Source organism: Phyllopteryx taeniolatus, chromosome 11, assembly GCF_024500385.1.
Source record: "Phyllopteryx taeniolatus isolate TA_2022b chromosome 11, UOR_Ptae_1.2, whole genome shotgun sequence".
NCBI lineage: Eukaryota > Metazoa > Chordata > Actinopteri > Syngnathiformes > Syngnathidae > Phyllopteryx > Phyllopteryx taeniolatus.
The window spans coordinates 11,838,218-11,853,708 of record NC_084512.1 but is presented as its reverse complement, the minus strand read 5'-3'; the positions used below and the strand labels follow the sequence as shown (position 1 = coordinate 11,853,708).

The 15,491-nt window shown below is 40.1% G+C and overlaps 1 protein-coding gene across 4 annotated transcripts in view; it reads right to left on the bottom strand.

Moving 5' to 3' along the window:
- Positions 1–15,491, bottom strand: part of macrod2 (mono-ADP ribosylhydrolase 2) — a 487,683-nt gene that overhangs the window by 351,264 nt on the left and 120,928 nt on the right. For all 4 annotated transcript variants that reach the window (XM_061790567.1, XM_061790571.1, XM_061790569.1 and 1 more), the window contains exon 4: positions 5,751–5,780. In XM_061790567.1, the coding sequence (XP_061646551.1) occupies positions 5,751–5,780 (30 nt within the window). The remainder of the gene's footprint in view (positions 1–5,750; positions 5,781–15,491) is intronic.

The following is a 15,491-nucleotide window of genomic DNA, read 5'->3' as shown; positions in this document are numbered from 1 at the left end:
CGTTTCAAGAAATGTGTGCTTCCAAACAGAGAAGCTGCAATGCTGTAGTATATATGCCAGGCCAGAAGTGGGGCTGTAACCGTGCCACAGGAAGTCATCAAAAACAGAGAATAAGAAGCCCATGTGAGGAAAACATGCAATAATGGCAGGGAATGCGAAGCGAACAATAAAGGAGACATTAGAGTGGACTGACAACAAGGAAGAACTTCTACTTTGGAACGAAAGCCCAGAGGCCACCAAGGTAAAGAACATCCGACATGGTAATCCACCATTGTGTTGGTGGTGTTCACACAAGAACTGCGACAACCACATCATTGTCTCGGGAAAGATGTTTCATGAGTTGTAGACAAGGAAATGTGAAGGGAGGGTTTCGAGATGTATCCACTCTGGGACCCGGTTTCATAAAATGATTTTTTGGGCCCCGCATGGCCCAAACGTTGAAAACATTCTTGGCGGATACACTGAAATGTGTTTCGATGAAGACGGGGCCTTAGAATAAGGCTGTGTTCACACTTCTGTTGGTTTCTTTGGTCTTGACCAAAGTAAAAAAATTAAAAAATAAAATTATTTATGTATGTATGTTCATATTGGCATTTTTAATCATCAGACCAAAGGTTGTGCAGTGAAAAAATAAAATTAAAATAAATAAATATAACGTGTTTGTTATTTTATTTCAGTCAACCAAATGAACTGCACTACTTGAGAAATCACAGTGTGTGTTTCAACCAAACGAAGCATGTCAAGTGTGAAGGCACCGTAATGCCAAATTTATACAAAATTTTATTTCAAAAGCAATATTGTCGTTTTGGCCCCTGGTTTGCATGACAACTGTATTCTAAGTAAAAACCCTAACTTTAATTTAAAATTTAGAATATGCTGTGTAAAGATGCAACTTTTCTCAAAACGCAGCCAGAGTACAGTAAATATGTCACATCCATTCATGAATTGCTGAACTCAAGACTGTTGTTGTTGGAATCTTGATGTAACAAGAATTGGACCACAGGACAGCCACCGTAGCCAGATACAATCAGACTCATATCAAACACAACTAATCATGCGAAGTGTTTGGAGACTCACACCAATGAGGAGACCTGGGGGTGTACAGGGCTACAGTTGCTGTTACGCAAGCAATGGCAAAGGCTGATTAATTCAGTGAGTATTGGAGTCCAATGACCAAATTAGCCAGAATTAGGTCTTACTAAACAAGCATGGATGTGCCCCACTGCTCAGCTGGAGTTTAGAAAGGAGGCCCAACATGAGAACAACAATTTGGTTGGGTGGTCTAGCAAAAGCCTATTGCTCAATGGGCAACAATTGTGGATAGAATGTGAATGAGACAGCCCCCCCTTTTCGGAATGGAGACATCAAAAGGAAGGGAAAGATTCTTTTTGGATCGGTGCCAGCACCCAGCCACGTTGTGACACACATTACAACTTGGTACCATTCATAATTATTCTCGATACACAAAGGCCTCATTTAGTGTGCTATTATCAGAGATTATTGTTATTTCCCTCCATGTATATACAAAATCCCAGCGAGACCAATATGTTTAATGCAGAGAACCGTGCTATTTTGTTCAACTCCACTGTGTACATGAAAGTGAAAACATACGGCCCAGAGAGAAGTCCCATTAGTGATTTTATAGGCTTGCACAGTGCACCGGAGCTTAAAAAGTCCACATTGTTTTTTTTTTGTCTCTCTAACATAATACTGGGGGTACAAAGAATGATTTAGGGACAAAAATTACATTTACACAATATTTAATTCAGACCACGATGGCATATGTCAACCAATATAATATTTGATCTGTATTTCTGGTGATGATTAAATACTGCCAAATAAAAGAATATCTAAAAGTAAGTGGGCGGTCAACTAAATTTCTTCACATCACCTCGAGTTTGATTTGTCAGTTCTGGTGAAGTGGTGGTGGTAAACCAGCCTCCTAATCTGTGGGAACTAAATAAGGCTCTTGTGCACGAGGCCAAACATGATGAATCATCCTGTTGTGAAACTACCCCTCTGCAGAGCCCTGAGAAGACAGCTGTGAGATAAGAAAGGTATGAGAGCATGTCCCCTCTTCATATCGATCCTTTCCACCACCAGGGGAGAAGGTATTCACACGCCAAACCACAGATAAAGGTATAGGGAGAGCCAGAGTGAGAAGGGTTTGCAGCTTCAGCAGCCACCTCAGAGTGATAAAGATAAGAGCAAAAAAGCCTTCTGGGCTTTCCATGGGGTGAGGCACGGGGGGTTGTTTGGTTAATCATTGTCATCACTCTTTTTAATGTAAAACTGTCCTTGATTGAATCCATCAATTTTGTTTTTTTTTAGGGGAAAAAAATACAGGAATGAAAAAATTATTACTGATTTTTCATTTGCAGTTTATTGACCTTGTATTTCTGAGGCTGAAAATGATTGGACAAATGGATTTTAAAACAATAAAGAGGCACTCAAAGCGATTAGAATTAAAAAGTACAGCTGTGCGCATGTGTCTTGTCGTCCTTGCTGTTTAGTATGCACTCTTGACTGTCAAAAAGCCCAGCTATTTGGCATTTAAAGTTATTTTTATACAACAACGACCATGTAAAAATTATTGTGGCTTTACGTTTCTTAATAGCATGCAGACGACAATGTTGTAACACCAATCTCCTGCTTATATGAAACAAAATTCACTGCTTGTATCCATAATTAGCTGATAACGTAGTGTAAAAAAGGCACTCCCATTCCTGGTCTGAGGCAAGATTCTAGATCATGAGGTGCTTTGCCACCGCAGGAACCTTTGCAGGAACCTTTGCAGGAACTTCCCTAGCTAGCCTGGTAGCTTGAGGTCTCTCCGTGTCCCCACCCTGGATTATTTCTGTCCTCCTGCCGGATAGGGTCTTCCAAGAGCTACCAGGAATTCTTTGGGGGGGCTGTGCTTACGAACGCTGATTGGTTGACCGACCTCTGTAGGAGTTTACTTTTTCATTCCGAGAGCCGTCATTATGCGGCGTTCCGCAAAGGCTCGAAATTACAGGATTAAAATACATTAAAAAGTAAAACTTCGCATCACCTGCATAGCGGACACCTTACCACGGCTCACAGCGAGATCTGCCGCTGGCCGATTAGGTTCCACTCAGGAGTGAAGGTCCGAGCCAAAGCGGACGTGTGCGTCTTGCTTGGCTCGGGCTGAGGGGTGTGAGGGTTCCAAACACCCATATTTACATTTTCACACGAAACTGCACTTGCTGTAAAATTGGGAGTCTTAATCATGACACATCATGAGAGCCACTCCAGGCAGCGTGATTAGACGGCAGTGAGATTTCTTCAGCACAGTGTGCACTCAATAAGACACTGTGCAGACGGATAGGTACCGGTAACTGTCCCTTTCACAAAGATGCATTTTTAGCGCAGGTATTCCAAACCCATGAATAAAGACACACAGAAGCATCCAGAAGAATACTAATTGTGTCTTTGTTGTGGAGCACCCTAAACGTAGAAATATGGACCATGGAAAAACAGGGATAAAAACAACAGTGTTTTATAACCATTCAAATTGGATAAATAACTACAAATCTTCCCACACAACTGCATAACTACAACCCCAATTCCAATGAAGTTGGGTTAAACATAAATAAAAACAGAATACAATGATTTGAAAATCATGCGATTGGCTGGCAACCAGTTCAGGGTGTACCTCCTGCCCAAAGATAGCTGGGATAGGCTCCAGCACTCCCACGACCCTTGTGAGGATAAGCGGCTCGGAAAATGGATGGATGGATGTTCAACCTATATTGAATTGAATGCACTACAAGGACAATATATTTAATGTTCAAACTGACAAACTTTATTGTCTTTAGCAAATAATCATTAACTTAGAATTTTATGGCTGCAACATGTTCCAAAAAAGCTGGGACAGGGTCATGTCAGGGTCACTGTGTTACATCACCTTTTCTTTTAACAACATTCAATAAACGTTTGATAACTGAGGACACTAACTGTTGAAACTTTGTAGGTGGAATTCTTTCCCATTCTTGCTTGATGTACAGCTTCAGCTGTTCAACAGTCCGGGGTCTCCGTTGTCGTATTTTATGCTTCATAATGCGCCACACATTTTCAATGGGAGACACGTCTGGACTGCAGGCAGGCCAGTCTAGTACCCGCACTCTTTTACTACGAAGCCACGCTGTTGTAACACGTGCAGAATGTGGTTTGGCATTGTCTTGCTGAAATAAGCAGGGGCGTCCATGAAAAAGACGTTGCTTGGATGGCAGCATAAATTTCTCCAAAACCTGTATGTACCTTTCAGCATTAATGGAGCCTTCACAGATGTGTAAGTTACCCATGCCATTGGCACTAACACAGCCCCATACCATCACAGATGCTGGCTCTTGAACTTTGTGTCCATAACAGTCCGGATGGTTCTTTTCCTCTTTGGCCCGGAGGACACGGCGTCCACAATTTCCTAAAACAATTTGAAATGTGGAGTTGTCGGACCACAGAACACTTTTCCACTTTCCACGAAGCCGGCGGCGTTTCTGGGTGTTGTTGATAAATGGCTTTTGCTTTGCATAGTAGAGTTTCAAGTTGCACTTACGGCTGTAGCACCGAACTGTATTTACTGACATTGGTTTTCTGAAGTGTTCCTGAGCCCATGTGGTTTACACATTGATGTCGGTTTTTGATGCAGTGCCGCCTGCGGGATCGAAGGTCACGGGCATTCAATGTTGGTTTTCGGCCTTGCCGCTGACATGCAGTGATTTCTCCAGATTCTCTGAAACCTTTGATGATATTATGGACCGTAGATGATGAAATCCCTAAATTCCTTGCAATTGTACGTTGACGAACATTGTCCTTAAAGTGTTCAACTATTTTCTCACGCACTAGTTCACAAAGAGGTGAACCTTGCCCCATCTTTGCTTGTGAATGACTGAGCAATTCAGGGAAGCTCCTTCTATACCCAATCATGGCACCCACCTGTTCCCAATTAGCCTGTTCACCTGTGGGATGTTCCAAACTTTTTTCCCACCTGTCCCAGCTTTTTTGGAACGTGTTGCAGACATAAAATTATAAGTTAATGATTATTTGCTAAAACAATAAAGTTTGTCAGTTTGAACATTAAATATCTCGTCTTTGTAGTGTATTCAATTAAATATAGGTTGAACATGATTTGCAAATCATTGTATTCTGTTTTTATTCATGTTTAACACAACGTCCCAACTTCATTGGAATTGGGGTTGTAGATATAGCTGGATCTCCAAACATCATCCAAACTTTCCTCTTCAGACAGAAAAAAAAAACATTCAAAATCTAACTAGGAACTTTCATCTTACTGTGGGAGAAATTATTATTTCAATCATGTCACTGACAAACCCAGTTTCAGAAAAGAACAGTGAGATTTGGGCAGCAGCATTCCAGCTCCTTCCCCATTAGTCCAACACCACGGTTGGCTGCTTTAGATTTCCTTCACTGCTTTGATGATAATGTGCTTCGGCAGACCAGTAAAGTAATGACCATCACTCAGTGTGGCACAGTGCAAGGTTGCGCTGCACTTCACACTCATGTTTTCAGCATTACATTCAGTCACATTCATCACGGACACTTGATGAACATACCTACCGTACTCTACACTTAAATCTGCCGCAGATCTATAGAAATATATTGAGGGGCCTTACACCAAAATCCACTCTTGTAAAGCTCTTTTAAAATAACAGCAATCATTAGGCAAAGTATAAAGACATTCACTTAAAAGTATAAAGACATTCACTTACCACCTCCTCCTCCAAGTAGACTTGAATTTGCTGAAAAGAGAGAGAGATCAAATGTCAGAAATGTTGCAAAAAAAATTATTACATATGGATGCATTTGAAAAAAAAAATCATTTATCAAACGATAGGGCCAAAGACATACACAACAAATTCTATCCATTCCCTGTACCGCTTATCCTCACTAGGGTCGCGGGCACGCTGGAACCTATCCCCGCTATCTTCGGGCGAGAGGCGGGGTACACTCTGAACTGGTCGCCAGCCAATCGCAGGGCACATATAAACAAACAACCATTCACACTCACTTTCACCCCTACGGGCAATTTAGACTCTTGAATCAACCTACACACAACAAATTATTTAGCAGAATTATAAAACATTTAAAATGTGAAAGCTATACTATGAGGGCCACAGTGAAAGCTGCATTTTGCATCCACAAAATTATATTTTATCTCTAATGAAAGAAAATCAAATTGTGTAATTCCATCACAGAAAGTATACTAATTAGCGGATTCATTCCTTTGGAAGGAGCTACATTAAAACATTAGTCCAGCTGAAGCAATTAAAAGTGCCCTGTGGTGCAAGAATGTTGTGTTCATCTCAGTAAAACAGACATCAGGAATCTGTAGGTTGTTATGGAAATGTCAGAAATGGATAGGTTTCAGGAAGATGATTTCAGTGGAACAGATATGATGGTAACCTCACACATTTCGATAGATGCACTTTATGTTTAGTAACAGGTTGGACATGATAAGTGAAGCCCATTTTTGAGGCTCCGTTGGTTCACATTCAGTCCAGACAACGCCAAAGTTATCAAAGTGGAAAGAGTACTGTATGACAATTAACCTATTTTGGTTTTGCTCTGTCAGAAAGATCCGTTCCACATGAAAAGGAGAAAGATTAGAAGGAGGGGTTGTTAAGAATACATCAGTTAATTTGGCTGTTAGAGATAGTAGGAAGTTTGTGTTTGAAGTATAGTTCAGACAACGGGCACTGGAACAATCATACTGCAAAATATTCCTGTAATGATCTTCTGTGCTATATCATTAGCAATCAAAAGTAGCCCATTTAACGATTATTATTTTTCAACAAAAAACAAAAAAAAGTGGATAAGCTACAGATAATGAACGTGATGTCAGGAAGGGATACACAACCACAGCATAGGCATTTGGCAATGATGGGCAGTGGAAGATTTGTGGAGCTTCAACAACTTTCTGTGGCACCATCATGGCTTTGCATTGTTGTCACTGAGCAGCACGTGTGCGTGGGAAAAGGAACAAAGGAAACCTCTCCCACTGCAGAATTTGCTTCATCAAAGGCCTTTTGTTATTTGTGTGTGCACATACAGTAGCCGCATAACATAGACAAACTCCAACAAAGATATACTGACAATCTGCTGTCATGTTGACAATGGTGCTTATGTTTTTTCTGTTGAGGGAGATGTTCATGTACACCTACAACTAGCCATTCAAAATGAATATACACTTTTTTATGCTCATATTAACACATTCACTGCCATTGACGGCTTTAGAAATCAAATATCCATGTTAACTGGGAAGGCTGGCAGGCTCACGTAAAAGAAAGCTGATATTAAGGTGGTTTTCTGAAAGTCTTTCATTGTCTTGTCACCTGGGGAGTCTTCTTATTCCTGATCTATTAAAACACTGGGGTTTAATTACTTGACATTATGGAAATGCATACCAGAAGGGGGCCGCTTCTTTTACTCCACACCTAATCAGAGAATAAAGATGTGGTTTCTAATCAGTCTGACAAATCTTGGAAGTCTGTGTAAGAGACAGGCTCAGCGATAGCTTGGAGGTTGTGAAATAAAATGTTTTCTATCCACGTGACCTGATCTTGCAGTGTAGAGAGTGTTTGACAACCATCTCTTATACAAATATGAAAGCAAAAAGGTGTGTGTGTGTGGGGGTAAAATACAACTGCATGCGTTTTCATTTCCTGTCTCTCCCATCGCTTCGCTTTTAATAGACAGAATCTCATTCAACACATTCCGGCAGTTTCTGTCAGCACGCTGTACAGAATATGCACACAAAATATCTGCAGCCAGAGGCACACTTGTGAAAGAAAATTCTAAAATACCAACAAGGGCAAAAGACTAAACAAGGAGTTTTTTGCACGTGCAAACACAGTAATCAAATTGATTGCTCAAGCAGATCTGATAACCAAAGGTAGTCAGGATTGTGCTAAATTCCAGCGCAGTTCATTTTGCGTGTTCTGCAAGGCAAATAGATTCACCCAGGTCCCATGAACTCTGGCCGTCTTACGTAAATCATACAAAATATGTTTTTTATGCAGTTACTGTCCCCAAAATTATCGCAAGTGCGGATATATATTTTTCTGTAACTCAATATTTTTATTTAGCTCTGTCACAAACTATCAATTCTATCGCATCAAACTTAATTTTGCACTTGTGGTGCTCTCCCAAATTTTCCATAGTGAAAACCCATCAGAGCTACCTAAAGCCCAAAGACCTCATAAATACGGCAGTCTGTAGCACTTTTAAAAATGTTGCGAACAGTGTGTACATTCTATGACAGTGAATGAAGATGCAGTTGACATTTGGGATCTTGGTAAAAGATCGCAATCTTAGCAGATCACGAGCAACGCTTCTACCAGCATTGCGGACAATCTGTTAAGACTATACTCACGCGGGCGGTGACCACGCTGACGTCACTGCGGCTATCCCGCGTACATTTTGCCTTTACACTCGAGCACAACCGACGCACATTGTTTTGAAAATGTGCTGGAGTTCTCCTCCAAGTCGGGCGTGTCGCTACGGCTGGTATTGGCTAGGACACCATAGGGCGGAGTTTCCTGTGCATTTTATGGTCAATTCCAGTAGCCGTTTTTACTTTCAAGGAACAAAGCAACAACAACGGTGACCGTGAATCAGTGCCTGCTAGAACAAATGGACCTAGATGACCAGATAATGTGTTTAATTATATTGCAAAATCAATCAAGAAGGCGGCGGCATATGTGATATGTGGAACCAAGGGGAAAGCTGAATATGTCATCTCAGCATGTGACTAAAACAGACCGTCGCCCTTATCTCCCTCGGGCTGTGTGGGGTCCCCGGGTAACTTGGGGCTCACGGTGGGCTGTCAGCGCTTCCCGCCTCCGTCGGGCCCGCCTTCTGGCCCTGCTCTGGCCTACGGTGTCATATATACATATATATGACCCTATATATATATATATATATATACACACACACACAAACACACGCACATTCAAGAGTCATACCAAGACAATGTTGCCAACGAGTCTCCATAAAACTGAGCATTCTAATATCCATGTCTGATGAGCAAATGCAGAGCTGCAGAAGGGCAGGCAGGCCTTTGTGTAGTTTATGTGCCTTTTAAAGTGTATAGGGGAGTGTTTTGTGTTTGTTTTGACACTTATTAGAGTTACACAATGAAATGTAAATAGAAGTCTAGGCATGGAGACAAAACTGATTCATCACTCGTAGACTAGACCGTCACTTGAAACGGTTATGAGATGTTTCTCTTGTTGTGTTTTGATATCCAGCATGTCAGCCCAAAACAGTGATGTTCAAAGAGTTAATCAAGTTAAGTACTTTTGGCAAACTTCATTTTCGTGTGGAACACGAAGACACACACTCTTTCCACTTCAACAACCTTCCAAACAAGCACTGCTACTAGGCCTATGCACACACGCAATAACATGCACAATACCCACATTAACGTGCATGCACGAAAGGACAAAGCAGCACCACTGGAAATATTCAAGCAAGGATTTGATTTCTAGAGCATCCCATCGCATGCCTCTGCTGAATGATGTCGTTTCAAACCCTCAATAATGGGTTATTTCTTTGTTACAGTTTCAAATAGAAATGAAACTTAAAAATCCACGAGTTGTGAAATGAAAGGAAGAGGCAGCAGTGGTGTTTTTTATTTGTGGCATATTAAAAATGCATGCTACACCACACATGCTGCCTTGCCTGATCATATTATTTTTTGTTCTTTACAGTTTGAAGTAGTAACATAGAGGCCCGACAGAGTCAGACAAACTTGGAGGTGGTACTATTCTAGCAGCGCACGCTCTGATACAGACAAACACACGTCTGGCTCATGGAGACTCACATTTGCACCTGTGAAAATGATGCAACTGTGGCGTAAGTGTGCACGGTGCGTAGACACTATCAGAACATTATCTCAATATTTCATGAAATAAGAACCCCAAGTCATGCACAATAGTAAAATTATAATACTGTGTACAAAAGTGCCACATTGATGCGCTTGACAATTTAGAGGGAGCATAAATGCATGAATATTTTATGACAGCAAACTGTGACTGGGCGGCATAAAAGCACAGACTTATTTTGCTCTTTAACTGCAGAAATAAGCTTGCAGATACATCTGTAGTCACAAAAATTGAGAGTTTTACTTGTAAATCATTTCCCCCAATACTCAAATTGTCATATTAGAATATTAGGTGCCCTGCGATTGGCTGGCAACCAGTTCAGGGTGTAGCCCGCCTCCTGCCCGATGACAGCTGGCATAGGCTCCAGCACGCCTGCGACCCTAGTGAGGAGAAGCGGCTCAGAAAATGGATGGATGGATGGATGGATGAATATTAGGTGCAGTAAAAAAAAGAATAATAATACAAATGTAAACAAAATCAATTGCCTTTCCTTGTAAACTGTTATATTTTGTTAATAAGAATTATTTTTTGGCCGAGGGTTTTAAAGAGGCTGATTGTGAACTGTGGGCCTCTGAAACCCTTTGAGTCTCTTTTGTGATTAAGCACTATATAAATAAATTGGACTTAATATTTTTGTACATTTTTGACCAATGTTTAAAAATCACGATTCACTAACAATCACAATGTTGCGCAATCTGTTTGAAAGCTTATTTAGAAGCCTCATCACTAATATCATAGAGGTCTGGACTGTGTCTGAAATACAATTTTTTGTCACTTGCTGTACTGATGTTTTACAACAAGAAGCATACAGCAGGACTGTGATGTCTGAATGTATCAACGTGACAACAGTGTGGTGTCAGAGTGATTAATTCCCTTCCTCCGCACGCTTGTCACCTTCATAACAAACCAACACTACCAGGTGCCAAAAAACAGCCCACGTCTATTGTTATAATTACCTGACCTTCAAATCCACATTAATGAGCCCGTGATGATGCCATTCTCTTTCATCATTTGGCTTCCAAGCCCTCCTTTTATCTAACAAGGTCACCTTACACAACACCGTTTCTCCCAGAAATACACACACACCTCTCATAAATATACATCTACCTGCAACTGCCCAATCCCCAATTCTTTAGGTGGCGATTTTAACACAAGAGAATCCATTACTTTAGACACTACCTTTGAATACTGTTTTTAAATTAAAACACTAAATAAGTGTAAACACCCAACTTCTTTTTTCCCCTCAAATGGTAAGTTGCAGTTGGTGTGAAACTAAATAACTAAATGGCTGAAACCTCAAGCACCTAAGATGGTTAATGGCCCGAGATGTGTTCACAGAGGAACTTTGTAGGAAATCCAATGAAAAATTATTCTATAATTTTAAATTCATAAATAGAATATTGTCTCGCAACATGCTGACATTTAAACATTATATTCTGCCTTTATTTCAAAGCAGTGTGGTAAACGGGATTATATTGATGATATTTTTAGTCAATACATTGATGAAGAAACAAACCTACATGTTTAGTTTAATTTATAGTGCATTGCTTTTCATAAAAATACCTAGTCAGTTTTCATGAGAACAGGCTCCCATCCCAGGTAGAACAAGTCAATTTTAAAGTGTAACCGTTATTCAATCAAAGGCACTTTAGTCTAAATAAAGTTGAATCTGTGGTTTAATATTGTAAATGAGACCCAGGTGACACAAAGTCACTGCCCCATGAACAGCATTGTCCATATTCTGTGACATTTTTTTTTCAGATTAATTGAAAAACTTTGGGAGATGTGTTTTTCAGTTTAAAGAAATATTAGATTATGGGATTACTGTATGTATGGTCACTGCAGAACAAAAATTCCCTAAAGGAATTCTGTAGAAAAATGTTTGCTTTGCTCACCAAATGACAAACTTTTTATAGCTTATTTCAAATAATGCAAGACTACTCAATTCACAACAATATTTTATGGGGAAGAACAACTACGTTATGGGTAATATTTCCCAGCGCTTTGTGTCAACAACTGTATGGGTCCATCAGCTTTTGGGCCAGCTGTTGCATATTATAGTATGCTAGTTTATCAGCTTCACATTTAAACATCACTTTACCTCAGCATTACCAGGTAGCTACTTACAGACAAGGTTAAATGAAAGCCTCCCCTCACACAATCCTAAACAACTTGAATGACTTGGTCCACACAAAAATGTGTTACTACCTCTTTTGAAAGTTAATTGACATTACACTTCATTGCAGTGCAATTGAGATCGAGTGGAAAGGCGCAACAGCCACAGAACATCATGTGCCTGTAACAGCTAGTTGAAAAATGGGCTATGCCTATCCTTAGGCAGTCCAGCTGGTATAGCCAGGACAATCCCATATTTTGGAAGTGCAGAAGCCGAAAGGCAAATGTCATTTCTATACATTGAACTGCAATTTAACTTCCTTATCAAAACACATTTAACTAGCACTTATGAGATTTGGGTCTTACTGGCGTCAATTTGTTTGCAGCAGTGTCAGTATGAAGGTTACGTGTGAAGTGAATTCCGGCTCCATAAGGATCCCATTTAGGTCACAGACCCATAAAATTGCAATGAAGCTACATCTTAAATATGTCATCTTTTATTGGGGTGTTTAATTCTAGTTAAGATGAAAGCAAATCTATCCAGTACCATTAGTGGATGCAATTGCCACAGATAATATGTGTAATGTGTACACTTATACAATTACAGATGGAACTCTATAGGAAGTCAAGTCTACTGACACATATGAGATCCTCAGATCAAATATTAACATTAATAGCAGGCTTCTTATTGATATGTACTGTGCCTACTAACCCCTGTTCAAATGCCAGGTTTTGTGATATAAAAAAATGAGACTAAGAACAATCATTTCTAAGCTTTTCACCATTAATGTGACCTATTACCTGTACAACTCAATTGGGGGAAAAAAAACAAAAAAAACTAATGTTTTTCACAGTTGAAGGATAAACACGCAACTGAGATACTGTGCTTGCACAACTGTCTGCATCCACTTATAAGTAAGGATGTGGCTGTTTTCAGAATAAACTAATCACATTCAAGCTCGTGTTAAATGGGAGTCAGAGCACACCTGGCACCAATAATAACCGATAATCAGTGTTGTATTTGCACCAAACATACCTTTTGGAATTATTGCCAAAAAAGTTCAACTTTGGTTTCATCTGACCATAACACATTTTCCCATAGGCGTTTGGGAGATTGTGTTTTTGCAAAATTTAGCCAGGCTTGGATGTTTTTCTTTATGTGTCTTGCCACAGTAACCAACAGCCCAGACATATTAAGAGCATGGGAAATGGTTTCATATATAATAAATAGCTAGTACTTGGGAAAAAAATCCAACAGCTCCATCAATGTTGTTATCACCCTCATGGTAGCCTCCCTCAAGAGTTTTCCTGTTTTTTCATAAATTTTGGAGTTCTTGGTATTGTCACTTTTCTGCACTTGATGAAGACTGCCTTCACTATGTTCCATGGTATATTTAATGAATTGGACATTCTTTAGTAATTATTTTATTTTGTCTCTGCGAACCATGGATTGTGCCGTAAAATGTGACTACAAAAATGTCAGGAAAAACCTACTAGAACACCTGAACTTTTTGGGGGGTTAAGCAGAGCCACTTTATATGGTGGCAGGTGTGTGCCAACTCCCATTATCATGAGTTTGAAAGTGAGTGGTTCATTCTAAACACAGCCACACGCCCAATTATAGCAGGATGGAGCACAGTTTGTTTTTTTTTTTTTTTTTTTGTTGCAGGTCACATTAATGGCAGAAAAAGGTTTTAAATGATTTATCTTGATCTCATTTTTTATATTACAAAATCCTGGCCATTGAACAGGGGTGTGTAGACATTTTATATCCACTGTATATTACTTTAACGCACCATACTCCACTTGTAGGTTTAGAAAAATAATCTAAAATTGTTCTGGTATGATGTTTTCTATTGTTCCTGTTCTATCTCAGACTCTCAAAAGCCACATTTCCCAGGTGAAAAACTGCAGCAGACACTTCAGCTCTACAAAACAGCCTTTTAGCTGCCAATAGGAGTTGTTGACCATAACACTTTTCCACCTTGTAATCATAAAGTTCCTAGGGAAAGAAATAGAAAAAAGACTGACAACAGCTCACTGACAATGTGATCTCTGGCGAGGACAGTTCTAACAACCTGGGAGGATGCTCACATACTGTACATGTGCATACTTACACAGTAAGTATTTTCATGCATGAAAATATCTGATTTTTTTTTCTTGAATTAAAAACTTGGTTGTTTTCATAAACGTCACTGATGGTGTGGTGGTACACTCGCCTGACTTTGGTGCGGGCAGCGTGGGTTCAGTTCCCACTCAGTGACGGTGTGAATGGTTGTCCGTGTCTATATGTACCCTGCGATTGGTTGGCGACCAGTTCAGGGTAGTCCGCCTTTCGCCCGAAGTCAACTGCGATAGGCTGCAGCGCCCTGCGACCCTAACCAGGATAAGCGGTGTTGAAAATGGATGGAAATGGATGTTTTCATAACGTTTAATAGCAGTTTTTGCTTTATTCCCTTTTCAAACAAGCATCCAGTTATTTTTTTGCATAATCAGAAAAAAGATCCAATGCTTCTTTCATCAAAACAGTGACATACTGTACTTGTTTTTGTGGTACAATATATTGTTTACAGTGCATCACATCCACCATGTGTATGTGCGTGCAGGCGTGCGGTATCAGTGTGTCATCCTACTACACACGTCTACACTAAAACCTAACCAAACACGGTTTTGGTTAACTGCCGGTATGTTTCATGATTTCCCCCGAAAATGCAATAATAAAAAAAATTCAAAATGCCTGCTTCGGAATCCTCAAAGAAGGGGAAATGTTGACCTACTGAAAAAAATATCGGCTATAAGTATTGGTATTGGAACCGGCACTGAGACTTCTAACAGACGGGGAAAACTATGTTACTGAAAAGAAGAAATTAGCCTACATGGAGAATTTTATTTTACAAGAAAACACTATGAAAAATGATCCTCCCACATGCAGACAAGAGAATGAAATAGAATCACCTCCATCAGATGAAATAAATGACGTTGCAGACTGAGGAGGTGAAAGAGTCACCTTGGGGGAACTTAAGTAGAAAATAGATTCACAATGGTTGATTCTCTCTATGATTTTGCCACCGTCATGCTGAACTTTTGCAGTGTTGAATAATTGCAAACATTAACTGATGTGCCTCCAAGGCTTGTTATTTCATTGCTAAAGCCCAAAATGCAGCATCTGTAGCCATCCTAATACTGGTATGTATGCCAAATTAGCTTAACTGATGAAAAAGCCATGGGAACGTCTTCCCATGGCTTTTTCATCAGTTAAGCTTCACTTGCATTAGCCTGACTTTTGAGTTTCCTGCAGATTTATAAAAATCCTCTTGCGTGGCGGTGGGGAGGTTGAAGTGATGGTGACAAGGGCTTCGCCGGGAAGGCATATTAAGTGACTCACTCCAATGTGTTTTTGCCAAGCAGCACTTACTCTAAAGTTCACACTGACTATTAGGTGAACAGCAA